Consider the following 21,193-nt stretch of genomic DNA (forward strand, 5'->3'; position numbering starts at 1 on the left):
TAAAATATTTTATTAAACAGCTCCGGGGGGGGATCTTCCTCCGGCTTCGGGGGTCTTCTTCCGGCTTCGGGGGTCCCTCCGCTTCATCTTCTCCCGGCGTCCGGTTGGTTCTTCTCCGCTCTCCGGCCTCTTCTCCCGGTGTCGCAGGTCTTCGGCCGGCCCCTCCGCTCTCTTCATGTAGCTCTATTGCGAGCGGAGGTCCGGACTTCCGGACTTCTGGGCTTCTTGGCTTCTTGGCTTCTCTTCTCTTCTCTTCCCCCAGATGTTGACACGACGCTCTCTCCGGCTGGACTGGTCTCTGAGGGCTGCGTTGTGACTTATATAGGCGGAGACCCCGCCCCCATATGATGTCACAGTCCTTGGGCATGCTGGGACTGTGACGTTTTAGGGGGCGTGGTCGACCACGCCCCCTAAAACGTCACAGTCCCAGCATGCCCAGGGACTGTGACATCATATGGGGGCGGGGTCTCCGCCTATATAAGTCACAACGCAGCCCTCAGAGACCAGTCCAGCCGGAGAGAGCGTCGTGTCAACATCTGGGGGAAGAGAAGAGAAGAGAAGCCAAGAAGCCAAGAAGCCAAGAAGCCCAGAAGTCCGGACCTCCGCTCGCAATAGAGCTACATGAAGAGAGCAGAGGGGCCGGCCGAAGACCTGCGACACCGGGAGAAGAGGCCGGAGAGCGGAGAAGAACCAACCGGACGCCGGGAGAAGATGAAGCGGAGGGACCCCCGAAGCCGGAGGAAGATCCCCCCCCCGGAGCTGTTTAATAAAATATTTTAAAAACCTGTGTAGTGTGTTTTATTACTTACACTTTTTTCCTAGGTAAATGGGTAGGGGTACCATGTACCCCATACTCATTTACATAGGGTGGGGGGCCGGGATCTGGGGGCCCCCTTATTAAAGGGGGCTCCCAGATTCCGATAAGCCCCCGCCCGCAGACCCCGACAACCAACGGCCAGGGTTGTCGGGAAGAGGCCCTTGTCCTCATCAACATGGGGACAAGGTGCTTTGGGGGGGGGGGCGCAGGGCGCCCCCCTTCCCCAAAGCACCCACCCCCCATGTTGAGGGCATGCGGCCTGGTACGGTTCAGGAGGGGGGGGGGGCGCTCGCTCGTCCCCACCCCCTTTCCTGACCGGCCAGGCTGCGTGCTCGGATCGGGGTCTGGTATGGATTTTAGGGGGACCCCACGCCGTTTTTTCGGCGTAGCGGGGTTCCCCTTTATAATCCATACCAGACCTAAGGGCCTGGTATGCCCCGCGCTCGCCGCAATAGGAAGATTTGTTTTTCCTATTGCAGCGAGCGCGAGATGCAATACCATCCCCTCGTGTCGTATTTGGTCTGTCGGACCAGCCTACACACGAGCGGGCTTTCCGTCGGACCAGCACACACACGAGCGGACTTTCCGTCCGAAACTGAGTCCGACGGAAAGATTTCAAACATGTTTAAAATCTAGGTCCGGCGGGCTTTTGGGAAGAAGTCCGCCGGAAAAGTCCGCCGCCGCCCACACACGGGCGGATTGTCCGGCACACTCTGGTCCGCCGGACCAAGTATGCCGGAAAGTCCGACCGTGTGTACGCGGCATTAGATAGAGGAAGGAGCAAAGTCCTCAAGCAGTGCAGAGTATTTCGGGAGGAGGAGAGTGAGATAGAGGAAGGAGCAGAGTCCTGCAGCACAGCAGAGTATTTCAGAGAAGAAGGGTTGGATAGAGGAAGGAGCAGAGCCCTCCAGCAGTGCAGAGTATTTCAGGAGAGGAGAGTTGGATAGTGGAATGCGCAGAGTCCTTCAGCAGTGCAAAGTATTTCAGGTTACAAGTGTGGTATAGAGCAGCCTTTTTCAACCAGGGTGCCCAGGCACCTTTGGGTGCCTTCAGGTTTCTTCAGGGGTGCCTTGGCAAAATGCCAAAAAATTCCCCAATTTATGTAGATAAGCCAGTTAAGCTAAGCTAGTTACACAAAGCCACAAGTTTTCCTTGCGCATTATTACACTCTTCCAGCCACCGGCGTCCTAACAACCAATGACATCAGTTGATAAGAAGAATGTCGGGCACTTACACAGCATCCTTGTTTGCCCCTCCCCTGCCGCTCTTCATTGGGTCACAGTAGCTGAGTGATGGCGAGAAACTGAGGGACATGAGAAATAAATAAATCCCCTCTAATGTTGTGTGCCCTCTGTGTATGGCTGTAGCTGTGATATGTAAAGCTATTTGTTTTGTTTTTGACATTTTAGAATGGGGTGCCTCGAGATGCATAATTTTAAAGGGTGCCATGACTTAACTGCTTCCCGTCATAGATATAGCTGAATGACGGCTACAGCGCGGACCTACATTGCCGGGAGGCTGTCAATATACATCCTCCCCTTTGCATGCTCCCCGCGCGCCCCCTGCAGGGCGCGCATGGCACACTCTGTGATCACCGAGTCAATCAGACTCGGGTGATCACAGATCGGAGTAAGAGGCCGATCCTGGCCCCTTATCACGTGATCAGCTGTCAGACAATGACAGCTGATCACATGATGTAAACAGCAGATCGGTAAAATTTTATTTGGGTACAGTGTAGTATGACCGCGCAATTGTCGTTCAAAGAGTGACAGCACTAAAAGCTGAAAATTGGTCTGGGCAGGAGGGGGGTTTAAGTGCCCAGTAAGCAAATGGTTAAAAAAAGGTCCTCCACAGCACAGCAGAGTATTTCAGAGAAGGAAAGTTGGCTAGAGGAGGGAGCAGAGTCTTTCAAGGGGGAGAGTTATAGGAAAGACATTTCAAAAAAGAAAGTTCTGACATTGTCGGACTGATTTTTTTTAACTTTACATTTTATATGTATAACAGAGAGCTGAGAGCAGGATATTTACCAGATTCCGAAAACGTGATGTGACCACAATTAAGACTTGGAGATAGAGACATTCTATCTAGATGTCCTGGGCTGTGCGCAGTTACAAATACAACATTGTCTTTGTTTTTCTCATATTTTTGGCAGGAGAGGAACATTTAAGTCCAAAATTGGATTGAATTGAATTTGCCTTCAGACCATCTGCCCCCACCCAGATCTGTGCTCTGTTCTCCTGCTTTGTGGTTCTGCAACACATACAACTTCTACAATAAACTCACTCTGTACATTATTTAAAGAGAATTCAATGATCACCTAATGCAACATGATGGATAGAGTATATAAGGTACATTTAAGAAGTAAAGTATCAGTTCCATTGTTCTTTTCCCATCTGACACCAGAATCAGAAAGTTTGCTGCATTTATAATACCCATTCAACAGCTGCATGGATCTACCCTGAGGGTGTGACAGGACAGTGAAGGAGAAGCAGCACAGTGATGAGGACAACTCTACAGCTCCTTTCAGTGTTTCTTTTGCACTGCAACATAGCTGATTGTTTTCTTTGTGCTGCTTCTCCCTTCACCAGTCTGAGTTCTGCTGCACAGGGATTGTAAGAGGCTGATACCTGGTCACATTGAGGTACACAGACTGCTTGCAATTACATGTATTGATGTATCAGTGAATATAGAGCTGCATTACTGTGTGTCTTTTATATATGCCTGATGTTCAGCTTTAAAGTGTCACTAAACCCACATCATAACTAAAACTATCAATAAATGGTGTATTACATGTTATTCATACTCACTCAGTTACTATGAGTTTTCTATACTCTGCAAAAAAACCTGGTTGATCCTGCTGCTCTCTATCTCCACCTTCTGTTCATGTCCCCAATTCAGCTAAGGATTTTGCAGAGTAGTCTTGGCAGTTCTGCACATGCTCAGTTTTCAGTGACTTTCTATGCGGAGCATTTCCTCTCTATCACATCTGAGCAGCTCAAGTGACTATATAGTCTCACATGTGGGCAGCCCACTCCCTCCCTTCTCCTCCTTGCCCCACCAGCTAAACACAATGGGGGCAGGATAGTACATGTAGATTAATGGAAGCTTCACCTCCCTCTTATTCTAAGACACAGGCTGGAGGGGCATGACACAGCCTGTGACTGTCAGAAATCTGTCCACACCATGTTATTTCTGCAAAATAATAAAGATCTGATTTAAAATATATATTTGTGTTACAATTTAAAACAGTTTATTGATATTATTTATTTTCTTATTTTTACTCTGTATTCCAAAGGCTGTTTTTTTATGTTGAACACGTGACCAGCAGCAGAGGATTAGAAGCTCCTTCTGCTTAGGTTCCCCTGCAGACAGGCTGGGAAAAACCTGGGTCATGTGACAGCTGTAGATCGATTAAGGAAAATGTAATTAGATGTTTTTTTGTCATTAAAATAAATTACAGTGCTATCATCCACATACAGAAATAGAAGGGACAATCTAAATTGAACGGTTTGTGTTTAGTATCACTTTAAGAACAGAGCCCGCCAGGCGAACAGTATTTCAAGAAACAGCTGAGCAGTGAAAGTTTCTGTTCAAGTTTCCTTTACATAAATAAATAACCTACCTCCATTTTCATTTGTCCAATACAGGAAGAGGTTCATTGTCCCAACTTCAGTGATCTGCTCATCTTCCCCATATAACCAGAGGACCTGCTGACAACCCGCATCCTGAGCCTCATACTGCGCAAACAGGGAGTTCCCATAATTCCTGGGGAGAAAACAGATAACATACATCTATAAAGTGCAGCACCAGATAAATCAGTGAATCACAAATGCTGATCAGGAAACACAACAACTGACTGAAAGGCTAATGGGCAATATAGTTACATAGTAGGCGAGGTTGGAAAAAAAAAGAAAAGACACAAATCCATCTAGTCCAACCCATCATTCGTGTGATTATATGTCAGTATTACCATGTATATTCCTGTATGTTGTGGTCGTTCAGGTGCTTATCTTATTGTTTTTTTAAATTATCGATGCTCCCCGCTGAGACCACTGCCTGTGGAAGGGAATTCCACATCCTTACTGCTCTTACAGTAAAGAATCCTCTCAGCAGTTTAAGGTTAAACCGCTTTTCCTCTAATTTTAGTGAATGGCCACGTGTCTTATTAAATTCCCCAATGCTGAAAAGTTTTATCCCTATTGTGGGGTCACCAGTATGGTATTTTTACAATGAAATCATATCCCCTCTCAAGCGTCTCTTCTCCAGTGAGAATATGTTCAGTGCTTGCAACCTTTCTTCATAACTAACATCCTCCAGTCCCTTTATTAGCTTTGTTGCCCTTCTCTGGACTCTCACCAGTTCCAGCACATCCTTCCTGAGGACTGGTGCCCAGAACTGGACAGCATACTCTAGGTGAGGCCAGACCAGAGTCTTGTAGAGCAGGAGAATTATTGTTTCATCTCTGGAGTTGATCTCCTTTTTAATGCATGCCAATATTCTGTTTGCTTTGCTTGCAGCAGCTTGGTATTGCATGCCATTGCTGAGCCTATCATCTACTAGGACCCCCAGGTCCTTTTCCATCCTAGATTCCCCCCAGAGATTTCCCCCCCAGTGAGTAGATTGCATTCATATTTTTGCCACCCAAAAGCATTAATTTACATTTTTTCTACACTAAACCTTATTTGTCATGTAGTTGCCCACCCCATTAATTTGTTCAGATCTTCTTGCAAGGTTTCCACATCCTGCGGAGAAGTTATTGCCCTGCTTAGCTTAGTATTGACTGGAAATACAGAGATTGAACTGTTTACCCCATCCTCCAGGTCGTTTATAAACAAATTAAATAGGATTGGTCCCAGGACAGAACCCCCGGGGGACCCCACTACCCACCCCTGACCATTCCGAGTACTCCCTATTTATCACCACCCTCTGAACTCGCCCTTGTAGCCAGTTTTCAATCCATGTACTCATCCTATGGTCCATGCCAACGGACCTTATTTTGTACAGTAAACGTTTATGGGGAACTGTGTCAAATGCTTTTGCAAAACCCAGATACACCACGTCTACGGGCCTTCCTTTATCAAGATGGCAGCTCACCTCCTCATAGAAGGTTAATAGATTGGTTTGGCAAGAACGATTCTTCATAAATCCATGCTGATTACTGCTAATGATACCGTTCTTATTACTAAAATCTTGTATATAGTCCCTTATCGTCCACTCCAAGAGCTTGCATACTATTGATGTTAGACTAACTAGTCTGTAATTCCCAGGGATGTATCTTGGCCCTTTTTTAAATATTGGTGCTACATTGGCTTTTCTCCAGTCAGCTGGAGAAATCATGTTCCCTTTTCCACATTAAGCAGGGCTTGCAGAGTACTTCCATGTGTCTCTGAGCAATTATCCTGTACTGTCTAACCTTCCCTCTCCCTATGTGCACAAAACACTTTCAGAACACAAGGTGTGCTTAACTGAATCCCAACTACAGCCATTTTTTTGTCTTTTTTAACTTTAGACAGATGGGGGAAAGGGATATTACCTCTGGCAGGTGTTTATTAACAAACTGTTTCATAGTTTGTTATAAAATTTTGCAAACAGGTAATTTTTCTCCTTTACTGATGCTGATGAGGTGGCACTGATAGGCTGCACTGATGGGAACTACTGAGGCAGCACTAGTAGGCACCGATGAGGCGGCACTGGTGGACACTGATGAGGAGGCACTGATGAGACTGCACTGATAGGTGGCACTGACTGGCAGCACTAGTAGTTACTGGTTTGGCATCACTGGTGGGCACAGATTGGCAGCATTGGTGGGCACAGATTGGCAGCATTAGTGGGCACTGTTGGGACTGCACTGATAATCAGGACACTGATAATCAATCCACTGATTATCAGTGTAGATGTCCCTTTTACACAAGCCGGTTATTGGCTCTCTTTTCCTCTCCTCACGCTGCCAGCATAAGGAAAGGAGTGCCAATAACCAATAGCTGTGATTAGACTGATTGGCTCTTTACCTCAATCTGTGATCAGCAGTGTCTTGGGGACACTGATCACAAACTGCGCTGCCCGTGCCCCGCAATCACGGGAGGCTGTCATATGATGGCCTCCAAAAACTAGCTGGCCACGCTGAAGCCGTCATTCGGCTATAGCGCCGTTGGCAAGTGGTTAAAAGCCAACAAAATTTTGAAGTACTTTCAAACAACATCCGTCGAGTCATCAAATTGAATGTACTGAGTATTTTTGTACAAATGTTGATACATATATTTGTACGAAAATTTGTTCTAAGATGTACTAGTGTATGGCCGTCTTAAAACAAATTGTTCTATCTGAAGTTAGGTTTTAACATGAGACCATTGCAGGCCATGCACGATTATACAAGGAGCCTTTATAAAGGAATCTGGTCAATTTCAGGCAAAGATATGGTGTATGGAAGTTATTGTGACAATTTAGGGCAGACACTACAATGAGTTACAAAAGTAATACGCACCCTCCAACCTTGCTGTCTCCAGTGCCTCCCTTCCAAGCGCGGACGTACTTTGGATTGGCCCACAGTGACACTGGACTAAAAGCCCCACTTTGGAAATAAGCCCCGACCGGGCTGAGGATGACATAGAGCGCCGCCTTGGAAGGTCTCTTTACACCTAGAGAGGGCTGCAAACATAAGAAAATCTCTGAATTCACCTGAAATGAAGGAGTGCTGACATATACAGAAGCCAAGCCCAGATCAACTACCAGACCCCTTTCATACTGAGGCAGTTTTCAGGTGTTTTAGTGCTAAAAATAGCACCTGTAAAGCGCCTCTCAAGCCACCCCAGTGTGAAAGCCTAGTGCTTTCACAATGGGGCGGTGCGCTTGCAGGACAGGAAAAAAATCTCCGCAAGCAACACCATTGGAATGAATGGGCACCGCTTCCGAAGCACTTGAAAAGCACTTCGGAAGCGCCGCATCACAGCCACCTTTAACCCCTTTTTAACCCCTTCTTGGGGGTTAAAAGTAGCGCCAAAGCCACACTATAACAGCGGTAAAGCGCCGCTAAAATGAGCATCGCTTTACCGTTAACGTCCGCACCGCCCCAGTGTGAAAGTACCCTCAGAGTTTACCTATTAAATTTGATCTCCAGCCTTCCCTGCAGTCTTTTTTTTTTTTTTAAATTCTATATTTTATTTTTTTTCCAAAAATTATTATACATATAAACAAAAACTTTTTTTTGTTGCATGCATATCAAAGAATATATCTTAACATAAATGAATTCTTTTTTCATCCGATATATACATAAGACCATTATTTAAAAAAAAAAAAAAAAAAAAAAGAAGAAGGAGGGGGAAACAATATCCCCCCCCACTCTCTAATCCAGGGATATGCAATTAGCGGACCTCCAGCTGTTGCAAAACTATAAGTTCCATGAGGCATAGCAAGACTCTGACAGCCACAAGCATGACAAAAAGAAAAGGAAAAGAAAAAAGGTTAGATTCTCTCCACCCTCCCCCGCCAGCTCCCCCTCCACAAGCGCACAGCCATATTTCCTAGTACATACGAAAAGGGACCATGATTTCCATTTTAAATCCCTGCAGTCTTGCACAGTTATAAAGGCTCCTCTCCTGTACGGAAATGGCTTACTCTGATTTCACTGCACACTGTGAGCTTCTCATAATGTGCATTAAAACTGCAGGTAGAGCTCGCCTCATTTCCTGGCTGCAGAACATCTATCATCATCATCTAACTGTTTCCTCCTCAGCCTGATTGTCCCTGGCCCACCACTTCAATTCATTGGATTTTAGTTCTATCAATCATGGAGGCTCAGCATCATATGTGGGTATTATCTAAGGCAATTTACATGCAAATACAACCTACCTAGTAACACCCACTCCTCCAGACTGACATTCACCCATCAAGGCATTTTGGTATTTGATGAAATCACTGAATCCAAATAAGGTATGTAATGATAATGGAAAGGTTTGATTTAAAAAAAAAAAAAACATTAGTTTGTTGATGATGGGGGAGGGAGGATCAGGGAAGGCAAAATATGGACGGAATAAACCTCAGCTCCAGTGTTAATTTCGTTGACTAAAACATTTTTATCGACTAAATGAATACTATTTTAGTTGGCTAAAATACAACTAAACTAAAACAATTGAGAGGACTAAAATACGACTAAAATTAAAATGGCATTTTAGTCAAAAGACTAAAATGGGACTAAAACTAAAATGCCATTTTAGTCAAAAGACTTATGCCCCGTAAACACGGTCAGATTTTCCGACGGAAAATGTGTGATAGGACCTTGTTGTCGGAAATTCCGACCATGTGTAGGCTCGATCACATATTTTCCATCGGATTTTCCGACACACAAAGTTGGAGAGCAGGATATAAAATTTTCCGACAACAAAATCCTTTGTCGGAAATTCCGATCGTGTGTAGACAAAGCCGATGGACAAAGTGCCACGCATGCTCAGAATAAATAAAGAGATGAAAGCTATTGGCCACTGCCCTGTTTATAGTCCCGACGTACGTGTTTTACGTCACCGCGTTTAGAACGATCGGATTTTCCGACAACTTTGTGTGACCGTGTGTATGCAAGACAAGTTTGAGCCAACATCCGTCGGAAAAAATCCTAGGATTTTGTTGTCGGAATGTCCGAACAAAGTCCGACCGTGTGTACGGGGCATAAGACTAAATCTAATTTGAAATTTGACTTCAAAGTTAACACCGGTCTGTAGTGCATGTTCACACCTCAATACCATAAATAATATCATATTCGATTTCTCACTCCAGCAGCATATAAATGAGTTTGGAAATTGTAGAGAAATGTTAACTAATGCATTACAATTTAATTACACCCATTCAATTTTAGACAACTAAAATTGGTTTTAGTCGACTGAAATATACTGGAGATTTAGTCGACTAAATACAACTAAAACTAAAACAATTACAGAAGACTAAAATGGGACTTAAACTAAAATGCCATTTTAGTCCTAAGACTAAGACTAAACTGAAATTTGCTGCCAAAATTAACACTGCTCAGCTCTAATAGCTTTTAAATGGTTATAGGATTAGAAGCCCCTGTTTTTTTTGCTGTCTGTGTCTCTGCAGGAGGGATTCTCCCTCTCTTTTTGTTGTAATCAGTGGCGTAGCGTGGGGGTGCAGGGGGTGCCGTGGCCCCGGGCGCGACATTTAGGGGGGCGCCAGTATGTGTCACTACTGGCTGCCTCCTCCTAATTTCAAGTTCCTGTGTCCCCTGCGCTCCAGCCGCCATGTTAAGTGTCCGGTGCCCTGTGATTGGGCGTATGGGGGTCATGTGAGGCGTAGGGCTGGCTTGTCCTCGATCGCTCCTGAAGTCCCGCCTCCGCACATGACCCCTATACGCCAAATCACAGTGCGCTGGACACTGAACATGGCAGCAGCCAGAGCGCGGAGGGAGAGAAGCAACAATGTGAGCTGCCGCTGTCTTCTCCTCCTCCTCCAGACAGATGCAGGCCAGGACAAGAAGGTGAGTGAGACTCCCTCATGAGAGTCTTGTTACTGGCCCTGGGGGGTGCGAGAGAGAGAGACTGTAGGCAGGACAGTATAGTGTAGGCTGTGTAGTATAGTGGTCAGTATAGTGTAGTATAGTATAGTGGTTAGTATAGTGTGGAGGTCAGTGTAGTGTAGTGGTCAGTGTAGTGTAGTATGGTGGTCAGTATAGTGGTCAGTATAGTGGTTGGTGTAGTATAGTATAGTGGTTAGTATAGTGGTCAGTATAGTGTAGTTTAGTATGGAGGTCAGTGTAGTGTAGTATAGTGGTCAGTATGGTGGTCAGTATAGTGTAGTTTAGTATGGAGGTCAGTGTAGTGTAGCATAGTGGTCAGTATGGTGGTCAGTGTAGTGTAGTGGACAGTATAGTGGTCAGTGTAGTATAATGTGGTAGTCAGTATAGTGGACAGTGTAATGTAGTATAGTGGACAGTGTAGTGGTCAGTGCAGTATAATGGTCAATGTAGTATAGTGGTCAGTGTAGTGTAGTGGGCAGTGTAGTGTAGTATAGTGGACAGTGTAGTATAGTGGACAGTGTAGTGCAGAGGACAGTGTAGTGCAGTGGTCAGTGTATTGGACAGTATAGTGTAGTGGACAGTATAGTGTAGTGGACAGTATAGTGTAGTGTAGTGGTCAGTGTAGTTCACAGTGTAGTGGTCAGTGTAGTTCACAGTGTAGTGGTCAGAGTAGTATAGTGGTCAGAGTAGTATAGTGGTCAGTGTAGTGGTCAGTGTAGTGTAGTGGTCAGTGTAGTGTAGTGGTCAGTGTAGTATAGTGGTCAGTGTAGTATAGTGGTCAGTGTAGAGTGTAGTGGTCAGTGTAGAGTGTAGTGGTCAGTAAAGGAATCAGGTTGGTCAGTGTTGAAATCAAGTTAGTGTAGTGGTCAGTATAGGAATCAGGTTGGTCAGTACTATTGTATTGGAAGGGACTCGGGGAATGCTAAAATCCACAGGTTAGGGGGCGCAAATTACTTGCCTTGCCCCGGGTGCTGACAACCCACGCTACACCACTGGTTGTAACAACCATTGTCAAAGTATTAAAATATTACAGCTGTTACCACAGCATCCAAGAATGGGTTTCCCCGCACTATGCAGAGCTCTCACTTCCTTTTGTGTCACTGGGACAGGAAGTAATGGGAAATCCCCCCCAGCAGGACACCGTCATGGGGATCTGAGCACTGCTTTATCCAAAAAAATGAATAAAAACGTTTCCAAGTGCAGTTCATTGAAATCTGATGGTTGCCAAGGTTTACTGCATCAAAACGATTTTTTTAGACGCTACTGTCAATTGTATGCTCAGTTGCTATTAAATATAAAATAGTTTTGGTGGATAGATAAAAGTAACACATTTTTTTTTTTTCAGAAAAACAAGTAAAAAAAAAAAAAAAAGTAGTGGGCTCCAGCCTCCAGAGGTCTCACGATCGATTGTTATCAGTCATGCAATGCTCTGGTCATTGGTCATGGCAATGATCCTGTACAGTCTGGCCATATATTAACCATGGCTGCCATTCAGATTGCGATCTCACCTCAGTGCTCATAAAGATGGGGCGGACGTACAGACTGGCATCGGTGGACTTTGGCACCCACTCTCTGTCTATGTCGATCAATTTCTTGATGCATTCCAGAAGTTCCTTCTTATCGAAGGGCTGAAAACACAAACTGAGTTTAGAATAAAGTGGGAAGGAAGACATTTTCCTGTGCACAGCTTACTTCATGTCAGCAATCCTACGGATGCACAGTATGATCTGAAATCCCAGATAAAGGACTACTGAGCATAGATTACAGTATATAACAGAGCATTGATCATTATCCACACAGAAGTTTCTAAAAGTTTTAATGACTGGGTGTATTTAAAGCGGGATTCCGGCCGGCTACATTTTATTTTTTAAGTCAGCAGCTACAAACACTGTAGCTGCTGATTTAAATAAGTACACTTACCTGTCCTGGGTTCCCGCGATGTCGGCCGCCCAAGGCCGACCCGTCCCTCGGCTCTCGGGTCCCGGCACCGCCATCCTAAGTAAGGGAAACAGGCAGTGGAGCCTTGCGGCGTCACTGCCAGTTTCCTACTGCGCAAGCGGCGATCTGTGAATGGCCCCGTGGTTTTCTGGGAACACACACAGTTCCCAGAAGGCAACGGGGCCGCTCACCGAGGAGAAGTACACGCCGCGGAATAGGAAGAGGCAGATTAGGAAGACTGCCTAGCAACAAGGGTTTCAGGTGAGTACATTTTTTTCACGTTTAAAAAAAAAAAAAAAAATTTTAATTTTTTTAAATTAAAATTTTTTTTTTGGGTGGCCCTCCACTTTAAAGGGTTAGCCTCCTAAAACTGATACTTCAATGTTTGGTAGATACTAGAGAATGAAACTAGTTGAAGGTCTTCTATCTCTTGGGGTCTCTATTGATAAAATCCAGTTGATGAATTTCTGGCTCTACACACTTGCTGTGCCCATGGGTTCCCACAATGTCTGTGCTGAGTTCCAGGTCTGCACACCTGCTGTGTCCATTATGAGGGGTTCCCACCATCCTTGTGCTGATGTTATACCCCAGAATTGATGTCCTTCTGAGGCCAGCCTGACCAGAATAAGGATCTGCTACTATGAGACCTTCAGAGGCTATAACAGGGTAATAACCGGCACCCATTAGTACAATAAGGAAGAATAGAGACTGACATTTTTTACATTCTCTGAAAGTCCTTACAGTCATACAAATGTCAGTAACTAGTCTAATCAGGTTACTGGTTTATAAGACTTTCTAATATGCCTCCAGCTAATGCTGGGAGAGTCCTTGACTGCAACATAACACAACAGATCCATAATACAAAATGTGTTCAGGCTGCGTTTGTTCACATGTACCGGCAGAGTCATTCTGATGGCAGAGCGCAGCATTCGATCCATGTTCAGTTGGGGTCGAAACAATCGGATCTTCCCATCCACACCACGGTAAGCCTTCAGTCCTTCAAACAGCTGAAGGAGAAAAGATACAAATTATTATGTCATACAATGTGCAGTAAAAATATTACATTGAATTAAAGCTGAACTCCAACCATTCCTTCAAGTCTTTAAAACTTGAAAGTCAGGAGCTACAAATCCTGTGGCTGCTGACACTTAATAAAAAGGACACTTACTTGTCCATGGGATCCGGTATCATCCTTGCCCAGGCTAGTTCTTTACTAGTCTTCGGGTCTCTGGCGCCGGCATCTTTAGTGTGGGAAGCTGGCTATGACAAGCTTGTGGCTTCAAAGTTGGCTTCCTACTGCGCATGCACAAGCTGCACTGCACTTTGTGAATGGACCCACAGCCTTCTAGGGCCTGTGATGTGTCCCAGAAAGGTGCGGGTAGAGATAGAGGAGAATTAACTTCTGCTTGGATCTCCTAGGCAAACCAGATGGAAGTGAGAGTGGGTACAGGTCAAAATTAGGTACTCCCTCCGTCCACCCCTCAAAAATAAATAAAAAGATATACCGAATGTGGTAGAGGTAAAGGGAGAAGGACTTAAGACGGAACTTCCTCTCTTGGGTGATATTTCTGCTTTAAGTGGAACTAAAGTTCCACTGTTGTTGGCTGTGAGCAGGCAGGATTTTCATTGCAGAAGAGACATGCAATGTCTGTTCTGTGCGAAAAATACTTTTACTTGCTTGTTTACAGCACCCCCCATCATGTAAACTGAGCTGCACATGTGCAGCTGAGCTTTCAGCAGCTGGCCAGATTGGTGTGTCCCGGATTGACAGCCTCCTGTGCTGGAGTGACGTCATCTCGCACCAGTGAATGAAGCTGGCCAAATACCAGGTACACAGGAGAAGATGCCAGCACCTGCAAGGAATGGGGCTATTGAAGGAAAGGCAAGTATAAACTGACTTTAATTCTGTTTTAAACAGTTGTACAGGCTCCTCTTCTATACTGAAATAGCTTTCTCTTATTTCACTGCACACTGTGAGCTTCTCACAATGTGCATTAGAAGCTGCAGTAAGTCAGATAAAACCCATCTCATCTTCTGGCTGTAGGATGTCAAGCATCATCCAGCAGTGTCCCCTCAAGCCTGGTTGTCTTTGACCCACCCCTTCCATTCACTGGATTGTATTTCTTTTTATCGTGAAGGCTTTGTATGAAATACAATGTACACAAAGAAGCATCTGAAATAAAACAATGGGGTTGATTTACTAAAGGCGAATCCACTTTGCACTACAAAGTGCACTAGGAACGCACTTGGAAGTTCAGTCGCTGTAGATCTGAGGGGGACATGCAAGTAAAATAAAAAACAGCATTTTTACTTGTACATGATTGAATGATAAAATCAGCAGAGCTTCCCCTCAGATCTACAGTGATTGCACCTTCAAGTGCGCTTGTAGTGCAGAGTGGATTTGCCTTTAGTAAATCAACCTCAATATATCTTTAAGTAGATGAAACCCAATCTCTAAAATGTCACTGAAGCTTTAAAATACTATAAATCTGCAGCTTTCAATAACATAATCCTGGGTGATCCTCCAAGGTCCTTGTCCAGGACAGGGTGACAACATCTTGTTCCCCAGTTGTGCTCCTGCAATGTCACCTGGCCACATCCCAGGTAAAGACTACAAGTGCCCCTTGGCCCCTAATCCCTCCATACTCTATTGAAAACTACAAAGAAAGTTTTGCCCATAAACCCACTTTCAATATTTTACATTGTGTGTAGAGCTTTCATGCAGACCCAAATGAGGGAAGAACATGGGACAAAGGGATTGGTTTCTAAAGCAGAGGCCGTAGGTAGATGTACATCATCAGCTCCCTGTAGTTATAAACAGCAACTTGATCCTGACCTCATACGGGCCAACGATGCTGATCCAAAACATGCAGCGAAGGGTAACAATCCTCCCACTGTGAAAGCCCCAACACAAGTTATCACGAAGGTTAATATCACCACACCGGCTGCAGCAGAAGCTTATGGCTAAAAATAAACATGATCTAAATAGGATCAAACTGCACCAGATTCTGATCCTGCTGACGTTGGTTTACGAGCTGTACCCTCTATTCCACACTATAAAACTCATTGGATCAAAAAAGGGAAAAAAAAAAACAGCTCCGGGGAGATCTGGATTTCTACTGGGAGATGCAGATGGATGGTCAGCATTTGGCATATACACGGGCATCTACACACCCACCCTGTCTGGTATCAGAGGGTCAGACAGGTGGTGTGGCACTCATTAGGTCCCCTATATCCCTTAAGATAAAATAAAAAAACTGATTTAGTTGCAATAGTCACTTTCAATCCAGGGCTCTTCCTTGCAGTACTTCTTTTCCACCAAAGATGCCCTCAGTCTGTCACTCTGCTCTCTCCTCCTATCAGCACTTTCTTTGCCAGTGCATGATCTGATCCTGGCTCCTTGTGCTATCCCCCCACCCCAATGAGGCTGATCTGACACTGGGTCATATGTACAGTGGGGAAATTATTTGATCCCCTGCAGATTTTGTATGTTTGCCCACCTGCAAAGAAATGACAGGTTTATAATTTTTATCATAGCTGTATTTTAAATGATCAAGACAGAATATCAACCAAAAATCCAGAAAAACACATGATACAATTGTTAAAAATTGAGTTGCAGTTCAGTGAGTAAAATAAGTATTTGATCCCCAAGCAAAACATGACTTAGTACTTGGTGGAGAAACCCTTGTTGGCAATTTGCGCACAGAGGTAAGAAGTTTATTGTAGTTGGTTACCAGGTTTGCACACATTTTAGGAGGAATTTTGGTCCTCTCTTCTTTACAGATCTTCTCTAAATCCTTAAGGTTTCTTGGCTGTCGCTTAGCAACTCGAAGTTTCAGCTCACTTCATAAATTTTCTATAGGATTAAGGTCTGGAGACTAGCTAGGCCACTCCATTGCCTTAAATGATAAATAAAACCAAGCGCAATAATGGCCACACCGTGATGTATAAACTAGATGACTGTAAATCAAGATATGTGAATGCACGTGAGAATAAACTCTGATTAAGTGAATATTAATAAGCGTTTGATTGAACAATACAAAATCAAGCTGCTATCAATTAAAAACAGTGATCAGAATCCCATAGAAATTAAATTATATATACAAATATAAATTGATGCGCTCTAATAAATAGTTCAATCAATGTGAATAAATAAGAATCGTGCTAAAAGCCAAATGTGATCAGGTATAGATAAAAAACTGCAAAGTCGCTAAAATAAAATGAGTTTAGAGAAAAACGTGTGCAACTCTAAAAGTATTAAAAATATTAGAAAGATGTGCATATCCAATGTAAAATGTGCTGAGGCAAGTAAAATTTCTCCAAAGTAAGAAATGCAAAGGTTAAAATTATAAGGCGAATGTGTGCAGGTGTGCTAAAATGCACTACAAATTATGAATAGGCTAAAAAGATACATACAATTGGTGCCAATACTCCAAAATAAAAGGTAAATGTTAAAGTTACTAAATAAATAATACTTAATTGCACATATTCCCTGTGATAAGCACTAAACACTCCATGATGCTGAAAATTAATAAATGTGTAAATATATGATAACTTATGGCAGTGTTGTATACAAATAATTGATAAATATAAATAAATAAATGCCAATTGGGTGCGATTGAGCATAGGTGGTTTAGTTCATGAGATGGAATTGATAAACAACAGTTCACTCCTCAGTATCCTGCAATACTTGTATGTTCACATTATAGATTATTTCCTCCACAGCCGCAATAATGTAACTAGTATTTTCTCCGTCCCAGATGATTTATGTAAGACAAACAAAGAAAAGAATCATTGCGCAATATTGCTACAAGGAAAGTCCACAAGCAAAACAGCACAACAACACTGCCATAAGTTATCATATATTTACACATTTATTAATTTTCAGCATCATGTGTTTGCATTTCTTACTTTGGAGAAATTTTACTTGCCTCAGCACATTTTACATTGGATATGCACATCTTTCTAATATTTTTTATATTTTTTTGCACACATTTTTCTCTAAACTCATTTATTTTAGCGACTTTGCAGTTTTTTTTATCTATACCTGATCACATTTGGCTTTTAGCACGATTCTTATTTATTCACATTGATTGAACTATTTATTATAGCGCATCAATTTATATTTGTATACACTCCATTACCTTAATGTGCTTCTTCTTGAGCCACTCTTTTGTTGCCTTGGTGGTATGTTTTGGGTCATTGTCATGCTGGAAGACCCATCCACGACCCATCTTCAGTGTTCTGTCTGAGGGAAGAAGGTTATCATCCAATATTTTAGAATTCTCATCCAAGATTTTAGAAATAATGGCCCTGTCCACTGGCCCCTCGATACGGCAAAGTCGGCCTTTACCTTTAGCAGAGAAACAGCCCCAAAGAATAATGTTTCCACCTCCATGCTTCACTATAGGAATGGTGTTCTTAGGGTCATAGTCCGCATTTTTCTTCCTCCAAACAAGGGAAATTGAGTCAATGCCAAAGAGCTCAATTTTGGTCTCATCTGACCACAGCACTTTCTCCCAATCCTTCTCTGAATCATTTAGATGCTCATTGGCATGACTGTACATGTGCCTTCTTGAGGAGGGGGACCTTTCAGGCGCTGCATGTGGCATATTGTGTGGTTTGTTAGATAACTGTGGTCCCAACAGTCTTATTTATTTTGTTTCAGGTACTTATATAGCGCCGTGAATTTACACAGAGCTTTACATACACACATTGTACATTCTTATCAGTCCCTACCCTCAAGGAGCTGCCTTGAGATCATTCACAAGCTCCTCACATGTAGTTCTGGGCTAATCCCTCACTTTTTTCATGATCATCCTTATCCTATGAGGCGAAATCTTGCACAGAACTCCTGACCAAGGGCAATTGATGGTTATTTTGTATATCTTCCATTTGCAAATAATCGCTCAAACAGTTGTCTCCTCCTCACCAAGCTTCTTCCTGATGGTCCTGTAGCCTATTCCAGCCTTGTGCAGTTCTACAATCTTGTCCCCAACGTCCTTAGACAGCTCTTTGGTCTTGCCCATGATGGTAAGGTTTAAATGGAGGAAGGAGATTCTGTGGACAGGTGTCTTTTATGCACATAAGGAGATGTCGTTAGGAGCACCTTCTTAAATTGACAGGACTAGTCTGTGTACCACATGAGCACATACTGTAGCCAGTCTGTGGGAGCCAGAATTATTGTTGGTTGGTAGGGGATCAAATACTTATTTTACTCACTGAACTGCAACTTAATTTATAACATTCGTATCATGTGTTTTTTTTCTGAATTTTTGGTTGATATTCTGTCTCTATCATTTAAAATACACCCATTTCTGATAAGAAATATAGACCCTACTATTTTCCCCACTGTAGGTACTTACATTGTTTCCATTTAAAAAATATATATGTAATTATATATAAAAGAACCTGGGGTCACCTCAGAAGTGCCCCTGGCAGAAAGGAGAAAGATTTGGACTATCTCGGTACCTCAAGGACATAGACAACGTTATATATTAAAAATAAAATTTAATAGAAAATAGAAGGATAAAAACATTGTGGAAAAAAAAAAAAACACATTAACAATGACTGTTAAAATACAGTCAACAGTTCCAGACATATATACTGCTTGAACATTGTAAAAGGAGATGAAAATGACCCCCAGTGTTGAGATGGGGTATCAAATACGATGCATCTTAGTGATTATCCTTTACTAGTTTTGCAGCAAAAGCAAATATTTAAAGAATATGCAGTTTAGACAAGGATCAATAAAAGAAAGAGAAAAGAGCCCCCCCATTTTTGCTTCCCCTCTTTTTCTCCTCTCTATGTTATCACCAATTCCCTAGTGCCTCCTGTGTCCGCCTTGGGGGGGGGGGGGTACGCCTTTGGGTGCCTCGGGCGCCTACTGCCGCAGCTTTCAAGGGTAAACAATGCATATCTCTTCTCAGAACCCATACCAGTTCTGCCTTATGTTAAAGAAAATATATTTTTTGCTTTGAAATATGTATTCATTTTATATACAATTGTTTAAATATGAAATTACAATCATGATTTATTTCAATAGATGCTTATGACTGGCTCCTTCTGAAGAAGCAGCTTTTGCTGCGAAACTAGTAAAGGATAATCGCTAAGATGCATCATATTTGATACCCCATCTCAGCACTGGGGGTCATTTCCATCTCCTCTGCAATGTTCAAGCAGTATATATGGCTGTAACTATTGACTGTATTTAACAGTTATTGTTAATGTGTTTTTTCCACAATGTTTTTATCCTCTATTTTCTATAAAAATGTATTTTTAAAAATATATAACATGGTCTAGGTCTTTGAGCTACTGAGATCCAAATCTTTCTCCTGCCAGGGGCACTTCTGAGGTGACCCCAGGCTCCTTTTTCTTTAATAAATGGATGATGGTACCCACCCCCACTTTAAAAAAAACTCTTAATGAGGCAATAGCCTACTGACAAATGTAATTATATATGAATGAAAACAGAGCTTCATTAATTTGAGCCTTTTACAAGTAGTATCAGTCTAGAGTTCAGCTTTAATACAATTAATACTACATGATTATGGTTAGAATGCCGCAGTGTATCGGAGTTTGGATTCTGAACATGTTGGCCTCTATATTGATAAGGGATATAGCTGTACCCAATAAAACAGCCACTGACTGACTGTACAGAGATGCTGAGTGCTGCCACTGCCGTTTGCCTGCTCACCTGGATGGCATAGTGAAGTGCTGAGCAGGCAGGGTGGATGGAAATGTTCTGGAAAGGCTTGATGGTAGGTTTCTCCCATCCGTTCTTCACTGACCATTCAACAATGAACATGTGATCAGTAAATGCTGAGCCAAAAACCAGAGTGCTTGGGTCAGGCTTTTCTTTGGGTGAGGTGGTCAGTTCAACAGTGATGTCCGACGCCTGAAACACAGAAAAAAAAAAACAGATGACGTTTATTAGATGCTCTGCCATCTCTGATGGTCAGGGGAAAATATACCTCCAGCCATGACTGGCCAATAACACTGCAGTCAGAGCTGTGTGCGGTTTTCATCAGTGTCTGAAAAAATAAATATTTGCATCTCTCAAAGGCTAGAAGCCCATCACTGAGTGGTGCACCAGAGGACAGCTTTCATTAATGATAAATGTAATATAAGCAAAGGGGAAGAAGCAGGAAGGTACAACTTGGGACTAGTAGTCCATCACTGATGGGTGACCCACAGGACAGCTTCCAATGATGTTAACCTGTAACTTTAGTAAAGGGAAAGAAGGGGGAGATACAACTTAGCACTAGAAGTCTATCATTGATTGGTCCACCAGAGGACAGCTTTCATTAATGATAAATGTAATATAAGCAAAGGGGGAGAAGCAGGAAGGTACAACTTGGGACTAGAAGTCTATTACTGATGGGTGACCCACAGGACAGCTTCCAATGATGTTAACGTTTAACATTAGTAAAGGGAAAGAAGGAGGAAGATACAACTCAGCACTAGAAGACTATCATCGGTGGATGACCCAGAGGACAGCGCCCAGTAATGATAAAATGTAGAATAAACAAAGGGGCAGAAGAGGGGAGGATACAGCTCAGCAGCAAAGGTTTATCATTGATGAGTGACCCAGAGGACAGCCAATAGCAGGTGATCGCTATTAGTAGGAGCAAGAAGTGAACATTCAGTTCTCAGATTACATGCAATAATTCAATGCAAAAAAAAGCTGAGATGAAACAGTGGCGGCGTTACCATTCAGTAATTGTAGATAAAGCGATATTGAACCCAAAAAACTAAAATGAATTATATTGCAGCTTACCAATCATTAGAATTGGTGGCAGCATACGATTTCTTTTATTAGGCTTTTTCCTTCCTGTTTTCACCTGGTGATCTGGCCAGTAACACACCTCCTGTATTAGTAAAACACAGCTCTGGAGGAATGAGCATAGGAGGCACAGTGG

General features: G+C 43.1%; 1 protein-coding gene across 2 annotated transcripts in view; it reads right to left on the reverse strand.

Annotated features, from left to right (window-relative positions):
- The window catches only part of BCAT1 (branched chain amino acid transaminase 1), a 108,457-nt gene that overhangs the window by 19,891 nt on the left and 67,373 nt on the right, over window positions 1-21,193 (reverse strand). For both annotated transcript variants that reach the window (XM_073621461.1, XM_073621460.1), the window contains exons 3-7: window positions 19,969-20,169; window positions 13,169-13,279; window positions 11,843-11,962; window positions 7,299-7,462; window positions 4,440-4,582 (exon numbers count right to left, since the gene is read on the reverse strand). In XM_073621461.1, the coding sequence (XP_073477562.1) occupies window positions 4,440-4,582; window positions 7,299-7,462; window positions 11,843-11,962; window positions 13,169-13,279; window positions 19,969-20,169 (739 nt within the window). The remainder of the gene's footprint in view (window positions 1-4,439; window positions 4,583-7,298; window positions 7,463-11,842; window positions 11,963-13,168; window positions 13,280-19,968; window positions 20,170-21,193) is intronic.

The sequence above is a fragment of the Aquarana catesbeiana genome, linkage group LG03 (genome assembly GCF_042186555.1).
Source record: "Aquarana catesbeiana isolate 2022-GZ linkage group LG03, ASM4218655v1, whole genome shotgun sequence".
NCBI lineage: Eukaryota > Metazoa > Chordata > Amphibia > Anura > Ranidae > Aquarana > Aquarana catesbeiana.